At 38.7% G+C, this 27,965-nt stretch overlaps 1 protein-coding gene across 1 annotated transcript; it reads right to left on the bottom strand.

Moving 5' to 3' along the window:
• Positions 1-1,869: 1,869 nt before the first annotated feature.
• LOC146001884 (putative oxidoreductase TM_0325) lies at positions 1,870-27,965 on the bottom strand. The gene is made up of 7 exons (XM_083139592.1): positions 27,898-27,965; positions 22,438-22,474; positions 19,713-19,852; positions 16,811-16,903; positions 14,225-14,404; positions 9,668-9,838; positions 1,870-2,453 (listed from the first exon to the last, which is right to left on the bottom strand). The coding sequence occupies exons 2-7, from the start codon at positions 22,472-22,474 to the stop codon at positions 2,295-2,297; spliced, it is 780 nt and encodes a 259-aa protein (XP_082995718.1). The 5' UTR covers positions 27,898-27,965; the 3' UTR covers positions 1,870-2,294.

Genomic DNA, 27,965 nt, shown 5'->3' with positions numbered 1-27,965 from the left:
ATTCTATCTTCTTGTCTGCTTCATTTCCGAGTTGTGAGGGAATTCCTGAGGTGTGTTGTACCTTGTCAGGTCTGTCTAGTGTTGTTAAGGGGTTGGAGTTGGAGCTGGAAAGTTGGCTACTCTCTTCATTTTCACCTACACTTTCACCTTGTTGTTCGTTGTGTTTGTCTTTGTTGGTGCTCTTCTTTTGGCTTGGGTCGTTTGATATTAACTGTATTCGAGTTTTGGGGTCTTGTCAGTACTTGAAGTACTGTAGGTTGTTTGGTATACCATAGGGGTTGTTCCAGTGGTCAAATTAACAGGGACTCTTCCAGTTCTATTGATGCGGGGTCGTCGCGAGGGGCATTCTGAGAAGTTGTGTCCCTCCAAATCACACCTGCTGCATGTACATACTTAACCAGAATAAGTTACCCAGTACCTGTCTCCTTGTATGGTAATGTACAAAGGGATTGCTTTCCGCAGGGCCATTTTAAACACAATGCGCCCCGATCGTGTTCTATAGATATGTTCTTCTGAATACTTCTCTTCCTTTACGTTCAGCACTTCACCGTATTCACTAATTACATTATGAATCGCATCGTGGCTTCATTCGTCTGGCACTACATGCACACTTACAAAAACACTCTGCTGGTCTGCCTATTCCACATCTATTTTATGCCGTCCGTCTGCATCATAATAGGGCACTTCAGCTCCATAATCATTTAATAATCGCTCACCCACAACTCTCGTTACAAATTTCACAAATACACAGTTTTGATAGTAATCAATTTCAAAGCTTTGAACTTGGTTCGATGTCACACCGTACGTGTTATGAAGCCACTTATGTAAATCCAGCGAAGTAGGTCTAGATTTTACACTACAAAAAATAAATGTCAGCGTATTTTGTCTCTGTACCGGCATGTTTGTATTCCTTCTAGTCTTTCTCAATTAGCATGTACGTACTCCAAAACAGTGCTTACTCAATTCTACTCAAGAGTATTTTGCCTTACCTGCCACACGGAAAACAGCGAACGCGAAAACACGATCTGCACACGGCCGCGTGTGCAGCTAGACTACACTCCACTCGGCCACAGGGTCCGGCAGTATTGCAGTTATCAAGTTTCCTAACCTTTTGCCAGAATTACACACACATACTTAGTAGGCGAGCCAAGTAGTAAACCTATGGAAACTTAGCTTGTACCCAGCATCAAAGGAAATATATTTTTTTACTATAGATATGTACGATTGTAGATATCTCTAGCCACTATGCCCTAGAATCCTATTTTGTGATTAGAAACTACTTCCTTACAGTTGATTGCTGATTTCAATACACGCTGGATGTAATTTAATACACTTCAATTGTTATTCTTTCAGAATTCTTTCTCACAACAGAAGTCGTCCTCGAAAGCCGAAATCTGGACTTAAACTCATCAGGTGCTGAAGATGTTCTTATCAAGACAACAAGAAGTGTGATGTACTTGTCAAGACAACGACATGTCAAATAAATGCTTTTAAAATACCTAAGTGTTTATGCTTTTCTTTCCAAAAATTGTCACCTTGAGCTCTAGAATACTGTAACATATGTGAAGCTCATCTCACTGTGAATTGGCTTGGAAAAGTGTGGCCACCTTCACGATTAGTTGTCCAGGATTTGAAGACAAACAGCAAAGACCAATAAGAAGAGTGGCTTATTCGCTTTCTGTTTGTCGAAAAGCATAATTGATTTGGCCATTAAATAAACACAGATATCTGAAGCTATATAGGTATAATCTAGTTGTACGTGTGTGTGTTTTCTTAATCTGTGAATTGATTATAAATCACCCAATACGCTAAGAAATAAGCAGGGAGGAACTTGCATTAAAAAAACACAATATAATTATTCTTAACAATATATATATTTATTGTACTGATTCATTACATTAACATGCAGTGTATTTGTTTCTATAAATAGAAACTGGTGGTCTTTATTGTAACAACAAATAAAATGTAATATTGATTTATTGTAAATCATTACTACATTTTTGTTCTTTATTTTCATACAAAAATAGAATTTTTACTTGTCAAGTACAGGCATCCACAAAAAAAAAAACACTTTTTATTTAAATCTATCCTATACCCTAAGGTATTATAATACATTCCCCAATACAGTGAGTTAATTCTCATAGTTAGTTATTCTTAGTTACAAGCTTATTTGAAAAAATACTTCCTTATCATCATATCAAATTAACATTCTTGCACAAGTTGTTTTGTGAAATTTTAAATTTCACTACCTTGTAGGTTTCTACTGGAATATTAGAATGGCCGACCACTTCTCATCAGCGTGGACACATAACGCTTCGACCTCCATCAATAGGTAGAGTAGTCCCAGTCACAAACGAAGCTTCATCAGATGCAAGGAATGCTATGCTCTTAGCCACTTCTTCCACTGTCCCCACTCTTCCCATCGCGTGTGTTGTTTTACTGTGATCCAGAAACTAGAAATAAAGATAACACAATTAAACCTTCTTTCCACGTTACAAAAACACTAAAGTACCTGTCCAAGGCAATTTTATTTAGGGGAAGGAAGGGTAAATTGGCCAGTGCGGGCAAAGTAGCCATGTGAGTTTTCTTCGCTGTATAGTGCTTCCGCCATGCGGGAGCCGGGCGAAACAGTCGCCACAGATGCTGTCAGTGTTGTCTATGACTTTGAAGCGCGATGCTGCACTTTTCTAGATGTGAATTCATTTTATTGTTTTTTTCAAAAGTCTGATTTTAGCTAAGTGGTACAAATTGTTGATTATAGCTAAATAATAGTAAGTGTTATAATTATATGCTCTTGTGCTGTTTGATCAGCGTGAAATAACCTTTTAATGATTTGTGTTTGAAAACACTAAGTCATGTAGGTTAGACGTCAGACCACAGTTTTTGTAATGGCGTCATTCCAGGCAAAGTGGCCACGAAACAGACCAGGCAAAGTTGCCACGAAATAGACAGACTCAAAAGGAAATGAAGGATGGATTAGATGTTTAAAATGTAAGAAGTGGACACATGAAGAGTACACCAGTTGTGACGAAGAAGATGATGAGTTTGAGTGCGAATTTTGCAAATAAGCCTACGCCTAATCCTTTATTGATAGACTATTGATTACGAATTACTATTTACTTTATCTTGTAAAGATTTCATACTTAAGATAATACTTAAAAAACATAATACTTATTCTAAATGTGTATTACTTCAGCTTGTGTTGATTAAATACACATTCTGAATCAATGTGATCTGTTCATTTACCTATGCAGGTAAAATGGGAAGGGGCTGGCCACTTTACCCACCCTAGGCAGGCAAAGTGGCCACTTCATACTTCTTCTAAAAAAAGTAACGTGTACATTTCTAAACAAGAATTAAAAGAATAAATACAAATTGGAAGTAAAGTTATTATACTTACTACTGGTCTATGTTTCTATAACCTTGCTAATTAAAAAGGTATGATAAGAATTCATCAAACCTTAGAGTGGCCACTTTACCCTCCTTCCCCTACATAGAAAAAATACTATACACTAGGGATGGCCAGATCCGGATCCGGTTGGTTCCGGATCCTAAAATTTTTCGGATCCGGAATTTTCAGATCCGGATCCGTTTTGCCATCCCACATGCGCTTCTTTGGAAAGTAAGAATGTGCTTATAACATATTGTTACCTGCTAATATACATATATATATAATATACATACATACACACATATATATAGTGTGTGTACGCGCGTGCGCGATTTGTAATTAATTAATACACTTACAAGGGAGGTCTAAGTCTCCCCTCCCATTTCCATGAAACTTGGCAGATGTATAGAGGGCCCCCCCTCAAATGTCAAGATGAGGAGAAATTGAAGTGGGGATCTGACCCCGAAACCACGTAAATATGGCATAGGAAGAAACTGGGGGCATAGGGCCTCTCTATACACCTGTCAAATTCCATGGAAATCGGAGCGGGACACAGGGGTCAGATGATCCCCACGTCAATTTGTACTCATTTTGATATTTGAGGCGGGTTTTGCCCCCTAAAACAGTTTTTTAGCCGAAACAAAAAAAACACGTATTTCTTCCTTTGGGGCCCTCTATACACCTGCAAAGTTTCATGAAAATCCGAGGGGGACACAGGGGTCAGAACCTTACTTCAATTTGTCTTCATCTTTTCATTTGAGGGGATTTTGCCCCCTAAAATAGTTTTTAGCTGAAAAAAAAACACGTATTTCTTCCTTTGGACCCCTCTATACACCTACCACGTTTCATGGAAATCGGAGGGGGACACATACATCAAATGCACACTTAAATTTGTCCTCATATTGACATTTGAGAGGGGGGTTGCCCCTAAAACAGTTTTTTAGCCGAAAGAAAAAAACACGCATTTCTTCATTTGGGCCCGTTTATACACACCTGCCAAGTATCATGGAAATCGGAGGGGGACACAGGGGTCAGATCCTCACTTCAATTTGTCCTCATCTTGACATTTGAGGGGGTTTTGCCCCCTAAAACAGTTTTTTAGCTGAAGCAAAAAAAACACGTATTTCTTTCTTTGGGCCCGTTTATACACACACCTGCCAAGTATCATGGAAATCGGAGGGGGACACAGGGGTCAGATCCTCACTTCAATTTGTCCTCATCTTGACATTTGAGGGGGTCTTGCCCCTTAAAACCGTTTTTTAGCTGAAACAAAAAAAACACGTATTTCTTCCTTTGGGCCCCACTATACGCCTGCCAAGTATCATGGAAATCGGAGGGGGACACAGGGGTCAGATCCTCACTTCAATTTGTCCTCATCTTGACATTTGAGGGGGTCTTGCCCCCTAAAACCGTTTTTTAGCTGAAACAAAAAAACACGTATTTCTTCCTTTGGGCCCCACTATACGCCTGCCAAGTTTCATGGAAATCGGAGGTGGACACTTAGATAACCTCGCTTGTTAGTCTTACACTTGTAATTATATAACACTGCATATATTATAATGTTTTATTTTAATTTGTAAAACTGTAACTGTAGAACAATTGTATAATTTTTGTATAACATTTCTATCTTGTTATATGTGTTAAAGGTTTCATCCTGGAATTGAATGTCTCACATTTATGTATCTTTTCATTTCCAATACATTCGAATGAATACATATTCGTTTCAATGGCATTAACAAAATCACCTCCGACATTTTATGTGGAACAAGTAAGTTTATTTTTGTGCATAAGTGAAAAAATTCTTTGTAATCGAAGATCATAATACCTTTTAAGGTGTGGTAATATTATAATGGGATTGAGATACGAAACTCTTGGATCTGGATCCAGATCTGGAACTCTCAGATCTGGATCTATATCCGGAACTTTCGGATCTGGATCCAGATCTGGAACTTTCAGATCCGGAACTTTCAGACCCGGATCCGGATCTGAAATTTTCGGATCCGGAACTCTTGGATCTGGAACTTTCAGATCCAGATCCAGATCCGAAACTTTCAGAACCGGATCCGGAATTTTCAGATCCAGATCCGAATGGGTCCGGATTTTTCGGATCCGTATCCGTTTGGCCATCCCTACTATACACAATGTTTCTACCCTGTATCAGGGTCTTCTTCCTCCTTGTTTATTTCAATTAATTTGTTGTTGTTGTAATGCAATCCTCTTACCTCTTACAAAAAGCAAAATTACAACATTAACAATTATTTTGTGGTTTAAATATGTAATGTAATAAAGTTCATATTGGCAGAACTAGAGTACTGCATGGGACCACTTTCGCTTGCTTGTAATTGTTCCAGTCTCCCACTCTCGAGTGTTCTACACTAGAGCATGTGCAGTAATATCACTTTAATGTGACAATAATCATAGGAACGTAAATGTAAAATATTCTCCCTGGTAGTCCCATCCCGCACCATGGCCGTGCGGTCTAAGGCATCATGCTTTGGGTTCCGACTACGGAACGCATGCAGGTTCGAGTCTCCTGGGGGAAGCTAACAACTTTTCTCCTGAGATTTTGGCCTGTGTATTAGGCTGGTGGCCACCCACCATGAGGAAATTGGGGTCCTACGAAGGAGTAGCATAAACCGGTATGGAAATCTACAACAACGGCTGGGGCTTTGTTGTGATGACCACACGTCACCCCGTAACTGATTGGATGTTCTCCCACCTTGGCAGGTGGGAGTGAGGCCGGCAGTCGGTAGGTAGGCCCTGGCGCTCACAGGCTGTTGCACCACGGGTTATTATTATTATTCTCCCTGGTAATTTCAGCCCACACTAATCTATTTCATTTTCATACATCACTGTGTATTGGTAAGATTGACTAAACTACATTTTAACATGCACATCTTTCACCTCATGATTCATATTTGAGGGCCCACTGACATAGACAAATCACGGTTATGCCTGTACTATCAGGCTTCGAGTATATGTTGGTAGATTTACCTGTTTGAGCGTAATTTGCTTGTGACATCATGGTGAGCGAAGAACTCTCAATTCTGATGTAGTGTCATTCATGCGAACTATTAGATGCTAAAGTGAAAAGCTATTGCTGCAGCACTCTGTGCAGAATGCAATTTTCTTAGGTAATGTAGAAATTCTGTGAAAATTAACCAGGTGTAATACACTTGCCACTTTGAAATTACCCAGGTAACACTTTATCACAATGATGACGTTGAATGACAAATCAACAAAATTCAAATAAAGAACCTCAGAATTCACAGCAAGTGATGCTAAGAATCACACTACAGAGTCCAATTCCTATTTTCATGTGTTAAAACTTGCTGACTATGTACATTCCTCAGATATTCATGATGCAAAGGAACTAAAAACGACTTACCGACCTGGAGCTATAATACAACTACCTGTTGTTAAATTCAGCAGTGTACACATGAGCTGGGTGGATTTTTAACTGTGACTGATGAAGCATTTAGTGTTCTTTTAATATGTTTGATCCCTAGCTACCTTTGTCATCTTGAGCCAAGTCAATATGAAGCAAATATCACAATCCTACATTAATCTTACTAATGAAACAATTAGTTTATTTCAATGTTTAGTTGAAATGGCAGCTAGAAGTACCTAGTCATATCATAAATGCTGTCACAAGGTTTGCAGGAAATAGACACAAGATGGTTAGGGATAGTGTAATATCCATAGATTTGATTTGATTGATTTGAATTTAAAATTTTGGGAGCATCAGCACTTAGGCTATTTTGCTCCCGTCACATTATACGGGGGCCAGCCCCTTACCATTACAAATAATAACTCTAACGTTGCATAACTAAAAAATGTAAAATGTTCTGACTTCTGTTAAAAACTGAGGCTGTAAAGGGGCACTCAGCACACATAAGGACAAAAAACAGAACAGGACACACAAAATTATACTTGCCATGGGGCCAGTCGCCAGAGCCTCGTTAGTCTTCAGTCCAGGGTGCACTAACGTGGAAGTGAGGTTGACATTTGGGTGTACTACGTGGAAGGTCACCCCTTACACCCCTAATATCCATAGAATATGTGGTACATGAATATGTGAAGAACACAAAACACCTATAGCTACTCAAAATGACCACCTTTAGCATGCATGTAGTCCTTCAGTCTTTGTGGCCACACATCAATTGCATTATGCACGATATCTACAGGGAAGTTCGCCACTGCCTTCACATTAGCATGCTTCAAACTGGCGATGTTGGGGTATCTTTTCTTGCACACCATATCCTGAAGAACAGTGCACAATTTGTAGTCCAGATACCAAAGGACCAATCAGAAGTGGAAATGAAGTCTGGCACAATAGTCTGGAGCCACTGCTGGGTTGTCTTAGCCTTATGGGCTGGTGCCAAATCCTGCTGGAACCTCCGGCCTGACTGCAAAAGAGAGTGTTCATGAGATCCTTGACCACACCCTCAAGGACCATCTCTTGGTACACCTTCGCCGATGTTTTGACGCCTTGCTCACAGAAATGCAGCTCAGTGGTGCCCTCGTAGCCCCCCCCCCCCCCCCACACACCATAACTGACACTGGATGATGGCCCCTCTGGAACCTCGAAGCTTGTCAGCAGTTTCTCGTGAACTCCTCGCATATACCTTGTCGTTTTGGGCATTGAATGCTTCAACATTGAACAGTTTTTTTATCGGTGAAGAGGATTCGTCTGTGCCCATTTGCTGCGTCCCGCGTGGGTAGGTGCTTTGCTTTGATCTACCTCTTCCGCTTTAATGCATCAGTGAGGATATGACGTCGTTTGTGAATTTGCAGTCCTAGGTCACAACATAACACACGAGACATGGACATTTTTGACATCTTGTGGTCCTGAGGCAGTACTGACTGTCTCCTGACAGGATTTCGTCGCACACACACCGCCATTGCTTTCACAACCTCTGGTATCCGTACTGTTTGAGGCTGCCCTGCCCTGGGCTGGTCGTTCAGTTTCAGCTTCAGTGTATTGTTGGATAGTGCAATACACGAACCTCTTTGAGGCTTCTTTCCCTACCTTTTGTAGTGCAATGACAGCCACTCTATTTTAATTCCCATCTTGATCTGTATCACAATCACCTTCTCCCACCTGCAGCTCACCATACAGTGACTCAGGTCTTACACCTCCCCATGGGCAGGTGCTGCCCTTGCCCTGAAGATGTTCAGCCAGCCTCCACCAAAGTTGTGACAGTATTTATGATATGACTAGGTAATTCCTCAAGTAGCGAATTGTAGATACTTTTGAATTTTAGTTTTTATTTTCACACAGGGTGAATTCCAGTTACATAGTTTAACCACAAGCTGGTCCTACTTGGAACCAGTGCCTGTAAGCTTTGCATGCCAGCTGGTCTTTGAGGATAAAGATGAATTAAAAACAAACTCAAAAATACTATCTACTAATTACCAAAACACACTTCAAGACTCATGTAGCAATAAGCACATGTATATCTGAACCATAGTGTGTTCCAAAAGTCAAAAATGAGTCTTGGTACATATGCTGTATTTCACGGAAATGCCTGTTGCTATACCAAGTTGTAAAGATTAATGGAAGTTCCAATACTGGAAGCTATAGGTGAGAATTTGATAGATAGAGAATTTATTGGATTTTGAATAATGCACCTGTGGAATAATTGTAAATAGAAGTAGCACCTTCAGAGATAATGTTTCGAATTGGGAATATACTCCCTAGACCAGTGGCCATCAGCCCATAGGCCGCATGTGGCCAACTACAGCCTTTAATGAAATAAATGAAAACAATATGATCCAGTGACAAACTGTTTAAATGTGGTTACATTATACTGTAAGTGGTGTTCAAAAAAGTGAGAAATATGCTGAAGCTGTCTCAGCATTAAGATTTGAATTTGCCAGAACATTTCAAGACCTCACGTCACATTAGCATGTTCAAGACATTCTCCAGCCCTTTCAGTGTAGACGTTACAAATGCTCCAGGTAACATGCAAATGAAACTTATCGAATTACATTGTAATACTGGATTAATAATGTGATGGAGATTTCCTTCAAATATATGAGAGCGTCAGAATTCCCTTTTCTGCATAATCATGCCCTGTTTATTGCATCTCAGTTCAGTACTGGCTGTCTAGTGATGTGACCAGCACCATGCTCCAACCTTACTTGCACATGCCCCCAGATACACTTTTCATTGCCCACCTAAAATAACCCACCCTGGTAATCGAACTTGCTTCTCCCACATGATAGTCTGACATCTCACGCACTACCCTTCATAATTGTTGTAATACACACCTTTTCATACTGCTCATCCGACATGCCTGCACGCTTATGAACTTCAGTGATTATCACACCAGGATTCACTGAATTTACTCTGACCCCTCTGTCTGCCAACTCCAAAGCAACAGTCGCTGTCAGCTGGTCCACTGCTGCTTTGCTCATGTTATAAGCCAGAACACCTGGAAACTAAGCGTGCACCTGTTAGTACAAATATTTAAGTACAACTTCTACTGGATCAAACAAATGCTGAGAACCTTTATTATTTTGAGGTCACATTTTTTTCAATTAAAAATTGTGACATTATAAAGTGAAAAACACATCTGAAATAGCCAAAATAATTTTTAAAATGTCCAAAGTCATTCTGCAGCACAATCTTCCTCTCTTGTCATTATACACAGTGTGTCCCATAATTTTCCGGATGGATGTCACAGTGCATGATTTGGAAAAACACCCATTCTCCAATTACCCTGATGTTTTCTATCCCTTGCTGGTAAATTTGAATGTTGCGGGAAGGATCCTCTTAAAAGTTACAGTAACCCAAGCACGCCACCCTAGGTCACCATGTCGGAAATGACCAGGAAAACCAAAGGGTTCAACATTACCAAGACCTGATTAGGACTGTGGATAGGGATTCCAATTTCCTGAAAACTGTCGTGACCCGTGACGAAATGCGATGTTTTTAATATGACCCATTAACAAAGTACCAGAGTTCAGTGTGAAAGAGCCAAGGGTCCCCAGAACCCAAGAAAGTTCTCCTGCAGAAGTCCCGTAGTCATCGATACGATGCTCATCACATTCTTTGACTCCATGGGTATCATTCACAGAGAATTTGTTTCCAATGGGCAGTCTGTCACAGGAAATTTCTACCTTGAGGTTTTCAAGTGTCTATGGCCACAAATTTGACGGGTTTGCCCACAATACCGACAACAGGGCACATGTTCCCTTTTGACTGACAATGCACCAAGTCACCAATCTGTGGTTGCTCCTCAGTTTTTGGGTTCAAAGGGATTGTTCTGGTTGATCAGCCTCCCTATTCTCCTGATCTGTCTCCTCCTGACTACTTCCTTTTCCCTGAAACTGAAATTGCAGCTGAAAGGGACCCAGTTTGTTGCTGTTACAGACATTCAAAGAGCTTCGACAGAGTATCTCAACACTATTCCCATCAAAGACTTCCATAAGTGTTTTAACAAGTTGTATGAGCGTTGCATTCAGTATATTGAAGCACAAGGAATGTATTTTGAATAGTATACACCCAAGAGTGTCATTGCGTGTGTGGTTCCTGTTTTCTCATACTAGTCCGGAAAATTATGGGACACACTGTGTATGTTAAAACTGCAATATAATGAATAAGAGCATACATATCCCTTCTTTTTAGTAACATTTACAAATTTTAAAAACAATTGTTAAAATATGGAAAGATGCTAAACTTTCCAACTTCACTTTAACAACCAATAATGAAATATACTTTTATTGATAATTTCTTCAAAATGTGACACTTTCAATAACCCATCAGTGATTCATTGATAGAATTGGTTTATTTTACTTAGCTTTTCTGCCACTTTTATTTATTTATTTATTTAACAGAAGATTCCAAATACAGCTTGGAATGTATTAACAACGAAAAATATCGAAAAAATAATAATAACATAAACAACAAAAATAATAACGTAACATAAAATTACATACTTTTAGTTAACGTTCTTCTAAAGCGTGCCAGATTTTCAAAAATGTATATTTGAATTGTTAGATTATTATATTGGTTGAGCAGTCTATGGAACATAGAACACTAATTGTGAAGCTGATTATGAGTGATGATATGATGAAATTACTAAAAGGTCACTCACAAAGAACACTTATGCCCAATCTGGGATTCAAACTCGGACCCCTGGTGGAGTAGCATACTGTGCTAACCACTTCACCACAGAGGTCACTCCGTTAGTGATAACAACCAAGTTAAACTGAGTGGTGCAATAGCCCTTTAAGGGCTTTAAAGCCTACTTATTTTCCCTTGGAAGACTTGCGGCAAAAAAAATGTGTACAGTTGCTAATTCTCAACTTGGTACGTGCACCATAGTTCTGTTTGGTCTCTTGCTTTCATCATACCTTAGCATGTGGCCTAAACATGAGTTGGTAGTAATATTCTTTCAGATTATCTGCAAAATATGACTACTTGGCAATAATATAAATTTGAAAGGTAGAGGTACTCTCTGCACTGTGCAACATGCCATGAAAGCATTCCCCCTCAATTTGATGAGGCGATACACCAGCCACTTTATTCCCCAAGGTCGTGTCAGGTACAAATCTATTAAGAGGCTGGCTAAACCCCAGAGCTGGTCCATGCATGCACATCTCTGGAATAATTTGCACCTGAAATCACCCACTTGGGGAACTAAACCTTGATCTCCCATGTGGCAGTCCGACACCCAACCAACTGGACCACCACAGCTTTCTAATACAATCAATTTACAAAAAATTTATAAAGAAAAAAATAAATGTGCAGTCCTTACTTTTATCACCAAAAACAGTTACACATTTAGAAATTATAACATGAGCAAATAGGTCTATTATTATTATCTTTTAATAAGTTTATATTCTTGACAAAAGCAGTTTGAACAATATAATAATTCTGTGCATCTTATGAAAGAATATTTTGATATTGTTCTTGCTGACTTGCGAACACCATTCACAAACAGCTGTTAGCTTTTGAGCTAGAAAATGATTAAATACGATTCTTTTTATTTTTGTTACTATTTAGTGTCACTTTTACCCCGCTTTTGGCTAATTGCGACTATGAGGATGACACGATGAAATTAATGAAGGGGCTCTCATAAGGAACACCTATGCCCAGGCCAGGATTTAAATCCCAAACCCGTGGCACCACTCCATCATGTAGGTACGCAGATGATTAAATATGAATTGGAACCTAAGTGACAAATGACTAAATATTCTGAAATACACCATATATTTGCCCCATAATACATTGCGGATAGATTGTGATCTTCACACTAGCCAAAAAACACAGTCTTTTGCGAATGAAGGCAGTGGGTCACTGAAATTGATAGGCAATAAAATATTTTTTGCACAAGTAAAACATAACTATTATTTTATGAATGAATTAAAATTTTTGGTTGCGTCGGCACATCAGGCCATTTTGCACCCTTCATTGTATGCAGGAAAGCTCCCCTTATCTATAGCCTGACAAGTTAAGTCCCGATATGTGCAGATCGCTGCAGAGCACTTCCTATTACGTCATCCTCCCCACCACTCTTCTACTCACTGGTCTGGTGTTGAGAGTACCAGTGGTGCCAACTCAGCAAAATTAAGCTAAAACAAATATGACAAACAATTTTCACTGTTTAGCGTGACGGTGCATGCAGGCTCCTATTATATCGGTGGTTCATTTTATTTAATCCGGCCTTTGAAAATGCGTGCAGTGCGCCGATCGTAAACTGTAGTATTACACACGTGCGTTAAGGTTTATAAGGAAGAGAAACTACAGGGCGAATGACTTCATTTTCTGAATGCGACATCGAGCAGTGGCCAGTTTTTTTTTTTTTTTCGTTTGTTTATAATACAACAATCACTACGAGAAAGCAATCTGATAACACGCTTGCCTGTGTTCTTTTCTAAAGCATTGAAATGTTCATGCTCCTTACTCTTGGATGCAAGATTCTTACTTTGAAAGAGATGGACTTATGGACGAGCGTGTAGATGAACTTATAATTAGACTTGGTGAAGCCGATTCATACACAGACACAGATTCATCGTTAGACACAGACTCGGATGAGTGGGAGAGTGAAACTGAAAAAGGAGAACTGGAAAACATTTAGAAGGCGAGCTCAGTTCTATCGTTTATATATTTTTCATTTTTATATCGTTTTATTTCATACATTTCTTATGCTGGTAAGAAATATCCCTAATATAACTTAATTCATTTAAGGTTTAAAGGGAAAATATCAAAATGTATTTAGAATTTAGCGTAATCAATAGGTAGCGTAGGTGACGGGATACTAATTCATGCCTTTCACATTAAAATTTCATTGAAAATTCTCAGACGATTTCCGCTCCCTCCATGTTGCAACACTGCGAACGAACGTCGCCCCAGACAATGGAGTGGGGAAATGTGATGTGAGGTGCGCAAACAATGGATTGCAGCGTCTTGTTTTTAAACTTGTCAAGTTATAAAATACTTACCTTAAATTTAAAAAAAATAAAAGAGGGGTGTAAAAAGCCCCTTTAAAAGAAGTTAAAAATGTAGGTTTTAAATAGACCTGCATAGGACAAACACATTAAAAACACAAGAATATTTAGAAAACTACTGATGTTGTATTGGGAAGTTTAAAACTCTGTCTGAGGTTATTAAAATCAGTACATTCGAGAAGAATGTGCCGGACACTTAAAACATCGTTACAAGTAGGACACAATGGAGGGTCATGAATTGGACAAATAAGTTCTTGACACAAGTAATTTAAAAACATACCAGGAAGAGACTTCAACCTGCTACCGACCGATACAAATATAAGCTGTATATATGTACAACCAACTAAAAATTGACACATATATTATACCTACAGCTCTCAATCCCGTAACACTGGACACATTGACAATGTTCCCTTTTGACTCTATTAGGTGAGGAATGGCTAGCTTGGTGATTATGAATAGTGCCCTTGTGTTGATGTTCATCTGTTTGTCGAAATCTTCTACACTTAGCTGTTCAATTCCACCACTAACCAAACATCCTGCTGAGTTGACCTACAAAGAAATCACAATCTAATATCATAAATAGCATACTACTAGAACTTTACCTAACTACAAAATTTCAATTTTAAATTTCAGACAGGTAGTTTTGATGTGGATCTCTGGGTACCAGTTTCATATATCGGAGACACAATAAAATCGGATATTTTGTATTTTGCATGGTTCGTACTTACCAATTGTGTATTGCATTTTTTACATGAAAACAAACACTTTTTCTACTAAAATAATGCATTTTTCTAAGTGCTACCGAACGCATGTAACGGTGCGATATCGCTTACTTTGCGAATGATATCGCTTCTTTTGTTTTCGAATATCAGTGTTTCCAACCTTCTTCACCGAAAAATACCTACTATCGTGTTCGTCACGTGTGCAAATTGTACATGCAGGAGTAGCTGACGGATAGCCCCACGAACCATTCCGATAAGGTTAGGTTAGGTTTGGTTAGGTTAGGCAAGCATAGGGGGGGGGGAGGGGTTCGAAAAAACACTGACATGATTTTCCGGTCAAATAGATACCACGATGAAAGAAAATACCTCGACTAACGTTGGAAACCTCAGAGAAACTCATTTCCGTAAGTAGTTTCTTCTGTAAAAATTAAGAAATGTGTCTCCAATGTATGAAACTGTTACCGATCTCTGTTGTTGTTTTTTTTTAAATGAAAGCGCAATATCGTGTAATGGATGAAATGCAAATTTCTACTTATATATATATATATATATATATATATATATATATATATATATTACATTGTTAATTATTTTCATTTCATCCATTACACGATATTGCGCTTTCATTTAAAATAGTATTTTTAGTGAAGTGTAAAAAACTATACGCCAGAATGTAGATCAGTTAAATAAAGTTGAAGTTTCAGTTTGGGTTTCACTGGGGCATCTCTACCCTGAATGGTGTGGATGAAGGATGTTGGGAGCCTTGCTCGATGATCTGGCCCTTGGTGCCAGCGATGGTTGGACGGAGATGGGTGCCCTGGAGAGAGCGGGAGACGCAGGAGAGACCGCTGGCCTAGATGTTGTTGGCGATAAGAGGAGGCTGGAAATTCAGCGGCTTTGTCGTTGGAGCACTAGTTCTCCTGACTCAGGCTGGCTTTTTGGCTTCTGGATCTCTGTAGTCCAGACTGCTGCAACCGTATTGCCAGCTTGTTGCCACCTTGTGATGTTGCATTCTCTCGGAGTGGTCTTGTCAATCAGCGTCGATCGTGTCGTACACGATAGGGTGTCGATTTACCATCTCCATGTACCTTTGCACCTCCAATTGTTCACCTGGGGTATCCCTTGGTGCTGGTGGAAAGTTACAGTGGAGGTGCACTCACCGCTGGCGAGGGCCATTGCAATGCTGACTGTACAGAGCCGAATGGAAAATTCTTGTTGCTCGGCTCTGCATCCGGTAAAAGTTGGGGTGAATGATCATTCAACTGGCGAGCTTCAGAGTGATGTTTCAATAAAATGGATATTTTGATTTTCATGCTCCCAATTCCTTCATCAATAGTTCTTTTCCCCCCTTTTTTTGGCAATAATTTTCCCTTTTTTGTCCTTTTTAGAGGTTTTTTTTTTTCCTTTAAAATCTGGTCTAATCAATATTCCAGTGATTCAATAAATATAAAACATTCTGTGAAAAACCTGAATAGTTCAGTCACTTTCTTCATTATACATCATATTTGGACTTCATATGCACAAAAACAGTAAGAAAAATGTCACAATTGTGCTCTCAATTTCATGTTAATAAAAACATTACGCTGGTAAAATTATCAACAATTTAATCAATATACTGATATGCCTATATGGCCAATTGATCTGTTGCATCCTTATTTGATAATTAGGAATGCATTAAGCTGATATTGTTTAAGCATTAAAATGTGACAGAAGTGAATAAATTAACACATATAAGCAATTACAGGGAGATTAATTTTACTTAGGCAAAGAAACGAACACAAATTTGAATTAAAATTTTTAACATTTATTCAGACGTTAAGCATTTAGATCAGACGTTTTAAGATATAGTCAAGTCCTAATTGAAGAAATGAGCTACTTGTATTTGGTTTATTTTATATCACTATGCTACTTCTATACATTAATCACAATGAAGAGAATGTGTATGTAAATTAAATAAATAGATAACGGACAAACACAATGACACATCCATGTCTTACCCAGAATTTGAACACATGTTGATAGACTGATTTAGTTTATTTTACTTGGGTAGTTTCGCTAGACCCCTAGCATTGTAGCATGCTGTACTAACCAACCACACTCTGCCATGGTGGTCAGCAATTTCAACATGGGACCCCTGTCATCGTAGTGCAAGAAATTAGCTAACAAGGATACTTGCGTAAACATTATAATAGTTGCCACACAAATAATAATAATAATAATTAGAACAGCTTACCAACACATCTAAATGTCCAAAATGCTTTATTGTGTCATTAATTATTTTTTCACAATCTTCCATTTGGCACAAATCACCTTCGAGGCATAGAACCTGAAATAAATATCAAAAATATAAGCCGGCATTTGCAAACTAGGACATTTCAGTAACATGGGCAAAGGTTTAGGATAACATCTTCCAAAAAACAACAGAGTCTGCTTTTGAATCCCTCTACTAGAAAACTGACACCCTGCAGAAAATTTCCAATATACATGTTCTCTCATAGTCGTAAGAATATCTAAAGTTAAAAATACTGAAAATACAGTGGAGCCTTGCACAACAAATGTCCCACATAACAAATGTGCGCACAGGCCGAAAAATGTTCTGCATAATGAACCTAGTCACACAAATCGTCACCCATGGTCAGGCACTTGGGGAACTGTCTTCATACACAAGCACACTCATATACAATTCATGTAAAAAAAAAAAAAAGTTTGTTATAAATGCACTAAAAAAAGACCAAACAAAGTGCCAAAAGCCTAAATAACAATGAACAAGAGAATCTGTATATATGTACACACATACTGTAGTGTATTTTTTATAACGGCAATTCCATTATGACGGGTGTGACATTCAGACAAATTTACATTCATTGTTTATTTATTTTCTTAGCACCTTCAAATATGTATCTCTATGTACGAGGGGCATACTATAATGATTTACACTTTATTTTTTTCAGGTTCCATGGTCCAACATTCGAGAAGTGAGGACTGGCATATGAAGCTACGAGTATAGTCTACCGATTGCAGCAGCAGGATTCCCGGTGTTCACACATCAGCACGTTCCGTACATCATTGTCAGGGGACTATTGGACAACATGGACAAGTTGGTTTCTATGTAAAGAGGGTGTGACCACAGCAGAGATTTACAGACGATTGGTGGCAGTGTGTGGTGAACATGCACCTTCACGGAAAACCGTTTACAATTGAGTGGAAGGCTGGAAAACAGGATGCATGTCAACAGAAAAAGGCACAAGTTCTGGAAGAAATGTGACTGTGACAACACCAACAAACATTACACGGGTTGAGCAACTTATTCTTGAGAACAGGTGCATCACGTTTTCTGAAATGGAGGTGACCACGAGCCTGTCCAGAAACACCCTGCAGCGAATCGTGTACGATCACCTTAATATGAGGAAAGTGTGCGCCAGATAGGTTCAGAAAAAATGACCAGGAAAATGGGCAAAAGGAATGCTCCTGCAACACGACAACGCACGCCCCCACACCAGTCGGGAATCAACCACGGCCATTGCTGAAATGGGGTTCAAGGTCCTGCCACACCCCACATAGTCTCGTCTCTAAATCTCTGCTGTGGTCAAACCCTCTCTCCATAGAAACCAACTTGACCAACGCAGACCATTATAATCGCTTTCCATGTTGTCCAATAGTCCGCTGACAATGATGTACGGAACGTGCTGCTGTGTGAACACCGGGAATCCTTTTTGGGCACTGCTACCTGCAATCGGTAGACTAGACTTGTAGCTTCATATCCCAGTTCGCACTTCTCGAATGGCGGACCATGGGACCTGAAAAAAAATTAAAGTGTAAATCATTATAGTACGCCACTCCTAAATTCATTTTTCTTGATGAAAGTTATTTAATTTCAGAATATTCCACCCCATCTCCATTTTCAGCTACAGAAAATATATTTTTTGTAGTAGTGACAGGTGTGATACTTCTGAGACTTTAGGACCTTCCTCAGTCTTTCAGAAAACTCTTGTGAGATATACGGGTTTACTGAAACAATTTTTACAAAGCAAGCTTTACTTGTCATTTAGATGCTTTTAGTTTCTAAAAATGTTACTACATATTTTTTTTATAAACATTTTTTGCCTGTAAACAGGTGTGACATCATGCACATGTAGGATTATGGAACAATGCAAAGGTTATGAAAATTATCACAAATATGTTCTTCAAACTACGGTTTGTTTCAGAAATGAAATAGGATACTTCAAAGCTTAAAATATTGAAACAATAAATGAGACAATTAGAATGAAATTAGAATTAATTTAGTTTTCTTATGGTGTAATGCTGTCTCATAAGGAAACTAAATTAACTGGAAACACCACTCATAAAATCCCATCTCTACTACAAAAAGTAATAGGTTTGAAACAATATGTTATTTAAAAGCCATGAAAATAATATTTGTATGAATCATTCTAAATTCTCCATAGTTTCCCCCTTAATTTTAAATATAATAAGTGATACTTTCAATAAAAATAAATTAACCTTGTTTGTCCACTTTCACATGGAATGGCTCAACTGTATTGTACAGGGTCAATGAAGTTAGTATTAAGTTGTGTTTCATACAGCGTATATGGAAACACTTCTATGTTGAATTGTATCTTCTGCAAATATGCTGTATAAAAAACAAACTGCAGAAGTACTAATTGAGGCAAGTGTACATACTGTATTTTGTACAACGTATAAATTAGTAAATTCCTAGCACTTCCAAAGTTGGTGGTATTTTTTATATTCTCTGCAATTTTTTCATGATGATTTGCCATTTTTGACCGAAGTTGATAATGGATTGAAATTATTCCTATGGGAAACAATGTCCCGCAGAATGAACATCATCATGGGACAGATTGTGTCCATAATGCGAGGCACTACTGTAACATGATATAAATTATTCTGATTATCCTGTGCATCTGTCTACTAACAAGAACAATTATCATAACTTTTTACAACTTTTTATATACCAAGAAATTATCATTAAAAAAATTCACCCTTGGTAGCTCACCATGTATTTCCAAATCTAGGAACAAGCCCAGCCCAATCACACGGAGAGTATGGCCATCTCTGATCTAGGCTTTATGAGAGTTAGTCATACTTCAAACCCTTGGAGAATATATTGCCCTTACCTTATCTTTATGAAGACCTTTCTTGAAACACTGATCAGCAACATTTTTCAGATTTGTGACATTTCGACCACACAACGACAGATGACATCCCAGTGTTGACAGATGCACTGCTGTTCCAGCACCAATCCCTGAGCTGGCTCCTGCATTGTAAAGTACATGCATCATGGCATATAAACAAAGATAGGATTACTACTGCATTTGCTTTTCACATGCAAAATGTGTTCAAATACACGTAGTTATACTGTCAGATAAGTAAATCAAGGGGAGGAAAAGGTTTAAATTGCTCCCTGCCTAGGTGCCTAAAATTTGTGATTATCATATAATTATAAATGATCTAGAACTGTTTCTTCACACTTCCAAATAGGTTCAATTCTCAACATCAACAAAAGATTGAGAATGTATGGCAACTCTGTGCCTTTATGGCATGGTGTAGTGCATATGAATAGCCTGCAGGTTGTTACCTACCAAGGGTAACACGGAGGAAGACAGAACAGCTGTCCACAAATCCTTTTAATACCCATATCCCCATCATATATACAGGGTGTCCCATAAAAATGTATACACACATTAACAGGAATATCAAAATCAAGTTTCCATTGCATTTTAAGGCACTGGAATTGGAAGAGGTACATTACAAGAAGAGTCCATGCTCTCAGTGTAGATGTTCCGGACCGAAGAGTGTAGTTTTGTGAGTGGTACTTTGGAAAATGTGCCAAACAGATGAATTTAATGCAGAGGTTTAGAAGATCACACACCACTCGAGTTTTTGTATAGGAATGCATAAAAAGTTAGGTTTACAGTATAAAACCAGTGAGAGTTGACGAACTGAAGGCAGCCATTGAATGCGAATGCTTCCAAATACCGAACGAAATTATTCTTGATGTTTGCGATTCAATTCCTTCGGGTTTCCAGCAGCGCCTGGGCCAGAAATGTCATCAGCTTTGAAAATAACCATTTGGCACAGACAATTATTCATGTTTGCAGATTATTTTCAATTTTAAAAATAAACTATATCTTAATAAGAAGTGACGTTATAATCGTTTAAAGTGTGTATACATTTTAATGGGAAACCCTATATATACCGTATTGGGCCGAATATAAGCCGCACATATTATCTAAATTTCAATTGTGAAAAATTAGGATGCATCTTGTATTCGCAACCGTAAAAAAAAATATGACATTTCGTCAAATCTCATTTGAAATAAGGATAATGCAACAATAGCATTGTAGATGCCATAATGTTATCCAACAATCGCATTGTTGTTTCTAACTGGGCATAAAAAATGTTGGCATTCTTAATAACGTACTCTTTGATTTCATTAAGATTGTGTTCGTTCTTCTCTAAGCTTATACAGGTATGAAGTGAAGTCAGTAGTGACAATAGTAATGGCAGTAAATAGGCAAATTTTTTTGCTTAATAAGTACTGTGCCAGTAGTTAACAGAAAGCTACCTTTGAAGTAGGTAAAGCACACAATTGTAACCTAAATTATTCAATAATAATACAGTAAAAAAGTTAAGTGCTCCCCTGTGCATAGCACCACGCCATGAAGGCGTATAGAGGGTGTGGAGGTAATGCCCCACACTTTCTTGATCCGGTCGTGAGTGGGGGGTGATGTGATCAGCATCACGCCCCTGACCGCCTTTACCCCCCAGGGTTTCCCCCAGGTACCCATGTCATTCGACGCTGGGTGGGTGCCAGGGCCGCTTCCAACGTTAGAAAAGTTCCCGGATTTGAACCGGCCGGGGGATCGAACCCAGGACCTTTAGCATGGTAGTCAGACATGTTACCGACTGAGACACCGCGGCCACTAATAATGATACTGTATTTATGATAAAATAAAATATGTACCCACCTAATTATTTCCCTGAACCTGCCGGTAAATGGTTACTGGTATTTTCTTTTCTTCCCTCGGCTTATATTTAGGTATCATCTTTTTTTTTTCCATTTCTTCAAATTTTATGATGCGGCTTACATTCGGGCCAATACGATATATAATCACAGTTGTTAAAGGTCCAGGAATTATAAATAAATTCAATTCCGGTCCAGGAGAGAAAATCAACAAGCATAAATGGATTATGGACCATAAAGATCTTTTATCATCTTTAATGTATTTCAATTCAGTCCCGGAACCTATTTCCAGATCAATTTAAATACGGGTCAAGTTCAGTGTTGAAATGAAACAATTCGCAACTTACATCAAATTTAAATTGTGCGAGAAAAAAGGTTCCGGTTCAGTTATGGAACCCAAAAGAATGTATGGGTTCCTGGACTTTTAATGGTCCTGGCTTAAACATCATTAAAAAATATCAGTATTTCAGAAATTTTACAGAAATGCGTAAGAGACAACTGGATCAATTTTAATCACAAATTCCACTTTCGTAACATATCATTGTGTGGAAAATTAATAAAAATTATACATTTTAAATAATTTCCAGGATAAGCAGACTTCACAAAACAATGCAGCAATATCAGTGATGAAATCTGAAGGCAAACTCAGTTCAACAGCAACAATTAAATCTACAAGTCCACCAAACCTACAGTTGAAAGTGGAATTCAAGCCACTGTGCAAAGTTGCTCCACAAGGGATCACACCTGGGACCTCTTGATTACAAGGCAAGAGTGTAAACACTACACTATCAAGAAGACCAATGAGACTGAATCTGTGAACAAAACATGCATGACACAGTGTAGCAATAATGAAAAATTGATTATTTATGCATTACCTGTAATTAAAAATACTTTCCCTTGTAGTTCAGACATCTGAAAATAAAAATATTTCTTTGTAATTATTGAATAGGAACACATACACTTCAAGAGTTGCCTTAATTTTCCTGACAATGACTGTTTATTTGCAGCCTAACTGAACATTTTCAATATCAATAGTTATTATCAACAGTGAAAGCAAACCATGGGAAGATTTACATGAATACACTAGAAGGAATTCTAGGAATGTATTTTTCCAGATTTTGGAACATCATAGTTGTTTTTCAAAAGGAGAGGAAAATTCGAAAACAGATGCTCTGGCATCAGCCAAAGATCCGGCTGAACCTTAAACTGTGAAAGCATTTAGGGATATGTATGATATGTGGGTAAGGTAAAGTTCCCCGTGCACTTCATACCATGCCGTGAGGCATTATAAGGGGATGTGGTCATAGGGCCCAACACGTTTTTCAATCTTGGCCATTTTTGAAGGTGAGGTGATCAGCTCCATGCTCTTGTCACCTTCACCCTCACACAAAGTGCTTATTCATTTGAGGCTGGGTGAGCCCTAAAGCTTGTTTAGGTAACAGTTTCATACATTGGAGACACATTTCTTCATTTTTACAGAAGAAACTACTTACAGAAATGAGTTTCTCTAAGGTTTCCAACGTTAGTCGAGGTATTTTCTTTCATCGTGGTATCTATTTGACCGGGAAACCATGTCAGTGTTTCCAACCCCCCTTTTTTTAACTATGCTTGCCTAACCTAACCAAACCTAACCTTATCAGAATGGTTCATGGGGCTATCCTTCAGTTACCCATGCATAATGTACAATTTGCACACGTGACAAACACGATACTAGGTATTTTTCGGTGAAGAAGGTTGGAAAACACTGATATTCCTAAACAAAAGAAGCACTATCATTCGCAAAGTAAGCGATATCGCACCGTTACATGCGTTCAGTAGCACTTAGATAAAAGTGTTTGTTTTCGTGTAAAAAGCAAAATGGCACCTTGAACTATGTTCCGCAATACACAATTGGTAAGTACGAACCATGCAAAACACAAATTATCTGATTTTAATGTGTCTCCGATCTATGAAACTCGTACCACTGCTTTATGCTGGAACAAGGTTGGAAAAATTCCCTTAGACCATCCACCCTGGGAATTGAACCCAGATCTCCCACGTGGCAGCCAGATGCCCTACCAATTAGACCACTGTGGTTCCCACAATATGTAGGTAGGAAACCATTATCCATGCACTACTGCAATGCTGCTTGCTCATCTGGAAAAGTTCCACACAGCCTGTATCTACTCCTCATATCTCCGATCTCTTCAAACATTTTCACAATGTAATGAAAACGACACAATAACGCACTACACAGTAAACAGGCCTATTCACAAACTCCTATGCACCACACACATATGACCTAGATGGCAACAGCAGCGCATAACCAAGATGATTATAAACGAATGGTTAGTGGCAAGAAAAGAATCCCGTAGGAGTGCATGGGGTATTTATTCAGAATACCGGAAGTATCTCCGATTACTTTCAAATTCGGCATACTCATTAATTTTGGCCTCGTAATCACGAATCTGCAGTTAAAAACTGGCGGTCAAGTCTAGAATTTGCAAAATAAGCTTGTCAATTACCGCTATGCAATAACATGGAAACCATGTTTCTGATATGAAGACGTCTTCCTTTCCGCACAACGGTCTTGCTACCGTAGTCATTACACAACGTTGCTCAAGTGTTGTGCAATAATTGAGACCCACTGCATGGAGTATTCATTTGCATGTGAGAAAATGTCATCTTGCGTAAAGTTGAAAAATATACGGTAAAGTTAGCAAGCATAGTAAAAATTAAGGGTGATCATAAACATAGTTTTGAAAAGCTAATCATTGCAAAAAATAGTTGTTTTCTTCATAAATCAATGGTGTTCACTCCGTTCACGGACCCACTTTTTTCGACTTATTTCGCAATTTCTAGACGCGACCGGCAAATTTTAACTGCAGATTCGTGATTACGAGGTCAAAATTAGGGAGTATGCCGAATTTAAAAGCAACTGAAGATACTTCCGGTATTCTGTATTTGCTCCGTACATGGAATTGGAAAAGTCATTCTAAAGCACACACACAGTAAGTAATCAATAAAACACCAAAGTATGTGATAAAAGATATAAATAGAAATTAAACCACGTAAAAAAATGCTTGTGTACCATGATGAAATAAGAATTAAATAATCAGAACTTGGGGCCCACATATTTTCAACCCTTGGTAATGCCTACGTTCTGATTATTTAATGCTGAACTAATCAGTGTACACATGTACTTCTAGCATTGTTTTACCCCATACTTGACTGGCATACTGAACACTTACTGTGTGTTTTTGTTGGAGAAGAATTTTTACCTTTTCATATGCTCCAATATGCATAGCTCTTTGCAAGCAGCCATACACTCACTGTTGTTTTGGATGCAGACTGCTGGTGCTACTCTTGTCATATGATGTGAGGTGCGAAAGGACTTGGCAAATAATACTCACTGAAGCTGTGCTAATTAGTTCCTTCAAGCGTCAAATTTGATTCCACAACACTTTTGGTTAATCGTGAAGATGAGGATGAGTGAAGATATTAGTGACCCCCATATTGAATTAAACTCAATTTTCTTAAATGGGACACTCGTTGGAGATTAATCTATAAAACTAACCATGTTTATTCTTTCTTTATGTCTGCATATAGCTTCAATTGTTTCTTTGTGTATATCAAATGCCATAAGAAATCTGCACTCCCATTGGCTAATTCATTCTGAGCACGGTGTCTTGTTACTGCCATATCTTCGCTCTCTACAGTTTCAGTGTGCGCGGAGAAGCCACTCGGGAAACAACTGGAAACCGTCGCAGACAGTTACGGATATCGTAAGCCTAACGTGGCTATGTTTTTAGTGGCGTGTTATCGTGACACCAGCTGCAAACTTTGTGTAAAACAGTTTTGCCTAGACAGGAGTGCAGGGAAGTGTGATTTCGTGTTGTGTGTATAAATTATAATACATAGTTATGGTTATCAGTGTGTACCTGTATTTTTCTTTACAACTCCCAAGAAGATTGCGGTGAAGTTAGCCCTATAATTGACACAATCCATTCCAGAGAGGTGTAAGTAGTAACCTACAATTTTGCTTACATTTAAATCCTGCCGACTAGGATCATCAATCATAAATGGTCCTACCGGAACAGATTCATCGTTCATAAAAATGGTCCTCAACGGACCGGATTTCGCAACAATGATACATTTGTTACAATCATGCAGTCGTAACTTTTACCTGATCAAAGATAGGGGTACTAGTTTACTATCCTTCGGACAAATTTCTTCATTTCTACAGAAGAAACTACTTACCATAATAAGTTCCTGTAGTATTGTCTAACATCGGGAAGGTGTATTGTGTGAAATTCAGGTAAGTTTTCCGTATCCTGGAAACGGATTTCTTCAAATTTAAAAGTTTGGGGCTCATTTGGGAGCAGGTGACTCTGGCCAATTTCTAACATGCCTTGAACATGGAGTCTATAGAAAAAGCCGGGGAGCCGGAGTGGAGCCGGGGAGCTGGAGTGGAGCCGGAGCGGAGGCAGGGCCACGTTAGCGGTTGGGGGCGGTAGGTCAATTACCCCAGGAGTGGAGCCCAGAATCGGTGGGAAATTTGGACTCAAAAATTTCAAACGAAAATAATTTTTTACTTTAAATTTCCCACCGATTTCGGGAAGGATATCCCCAAAAACGGAATGTTCCGCGAAGCAGATAGGTGAGTACGAATGTCAAAAATTGATGAAACTAAGAAGTTATAGGTGTCCGAAGGATAGTAAAGGCAGCACTAGCATGGTGCTTATCACATCATCTCCAAGATGGTTGATATCGAAAAAATGTGGGGCCCACATACCCTAAACGTGCCTTCATGGCATGGCACTATATGCACAGGGAACTTTATCTTTACCTGTATATTGTATTCCTTTCTGTACCCCTGTATAACTACGCTTATTTTTGACATATGCATATATGAACCCTCTACTATGCCAATGGCTGAGGGCCCCCCTAAAGGCTTACTTGCCTCTGGGGTCCCGCACTGCGGGGTTTTGCGTCTTGTAGATCTGGCACTGATCCATGCACAGGTTGGGATTCCAACGCGGAATCCTTGACGCTAAAGCGCTTGCAAAAAATATTGAACATTCCCCTCAGTAACGCTGTAAACAGAGATTCTGCGTTCTAAAAATTTGTGATAGCCGCTTTCCAACATTCATTCATCAACAACAAATTGAAAAGTGTCGCAAAATTGAGGGTGGACAGATATATCATGTATCTTAAGGCAATATCAGGTAACGATAGTATAAGCCGGAGACGGATTTATTAAAATTTACAGGAGAAAAGACGAGAAAGTACTTATGGAATTGTGTTCTTGAGGACTTTCTGAAGCCGGGGAAATTGTTTTTTAGAATCGTGCAACGTATTTTGACTGTAAATAAGGTATTTTTCGTGAATCATGCATCTCCGTTGTACAATAGCTCGTGCCGCCATTACCGTCGACTACGTGAATCAAATGTTCCGTGCGTTCGGTTATGTAATCCCCTCACAGTGTAGCAACCATGCGGGTTTGACAAGATGACGTGTGAGCAGTTTTTTTTTTCAATGTAAGGTAAGACTCTAGTTTACGTCCTTTTCCTAAGGAATACGTGTCATATATCGTTGGAAAGCTTATTTTATAAGGAATTCAACAACGTAAATCCCAAAGCGAGCAAAAATTTCCTGAAGGAGTAAATCGAGAAAAACCGATGTTGTCCTGATATGCGCAATTGAACGTAATGAGGAATTTTTTAGATGATGAAGCCCATATTTAGGGGTGAAATGAGTGCTAATGGAACCTAACCTAACAGGCCTAACCTAACCTCGTACGCATACCTCGACCCCGTGAATGGATAGTGGGGCTATCGTGAACAGAAAGTGTAAAAAGAAAAAGGTACTTACCCGAAGAGATGCCGGGTGCCGCACCACGATCGCGCACTCTACGTAAGGTAGAGTCTAGCCTCAATTTTCGCTTAAAAACCTTTTGTGAATAGTTTGTGCGGCATTTATCGGTTCATAAGTTTGGAAACACTCCACATCAGCTGACGATAGACAACGTGAGTCAAAATTTGCCCGCCGAATTAGGAACGACCAATAAATTATTATAATGTTAAAAATAACGCTTTTTTCATGGAAAAAAAGTGATCCCCAGCTTGAAAAATCTTCCGCTATGCATATGAGGTAAGTAGCAATGATTTTTATTTGATAACAAACGAGTTTAATGTGTCTCCGGCTTATACTACTGTTACTCAATATCAGAGATCTGGATTTTTCTCTATTTGTATTCTGGTGTATATTAACTTTATGGTTCTCCTTAAAGGAACGATGGATAAAATATTTGATACTTAAAACTATATCATATTGTTACAATGTTCAAAACTCACCCTAATTACTAATTTAATCAGATAATAATAAGAAATGTACCTTCCTCAATGAGAAATGAAAACAAAAC

The sequence above is a fragment of the Lepisma saccharinum genome, chromosome 18 (genome assembly GCF_977018435.1).
Source record: "Lepisma saccharinum chromosome 18, izLepSacc3.1, whole genome shotgun sequence".
Taxonomy (NCBI): Eukaryota; Metazoa; Arthropoda; class Insecta; order Zygentoma; family Lepismatidae; genus Lepisma; species Lepisma saccharinum.
The sequence above is the reverse complement of the archived record's forward strand: the minus strand, read 5'-3'. Positions and strand labels throughout refer to the sequence as shown.

Bases quoted from the DNA above. Each gene is read 5' to 3' on its own strand.
- LOC146001884 (XM_083139592.1), bottom strand. From the start codon at position 22,474: ATGTCTGAACTACAAGGGAAAGTATTTTTAATTACAG. The intron at 16,904-19,712 runs GTAAGGGCAATA...TATTTATTTCAG, and splicing joins AAGGTCTTCATAAAGATAAG to GTTCTATGCCTCGAAGGTGA. The intron at 2,454-9,667 runs GTGTGTATTACA...CTTTATTTCTAG, and splicing joins CGGATGAGCAGTATGAAAAG to TTTCTGGATCACAGTAAAAC.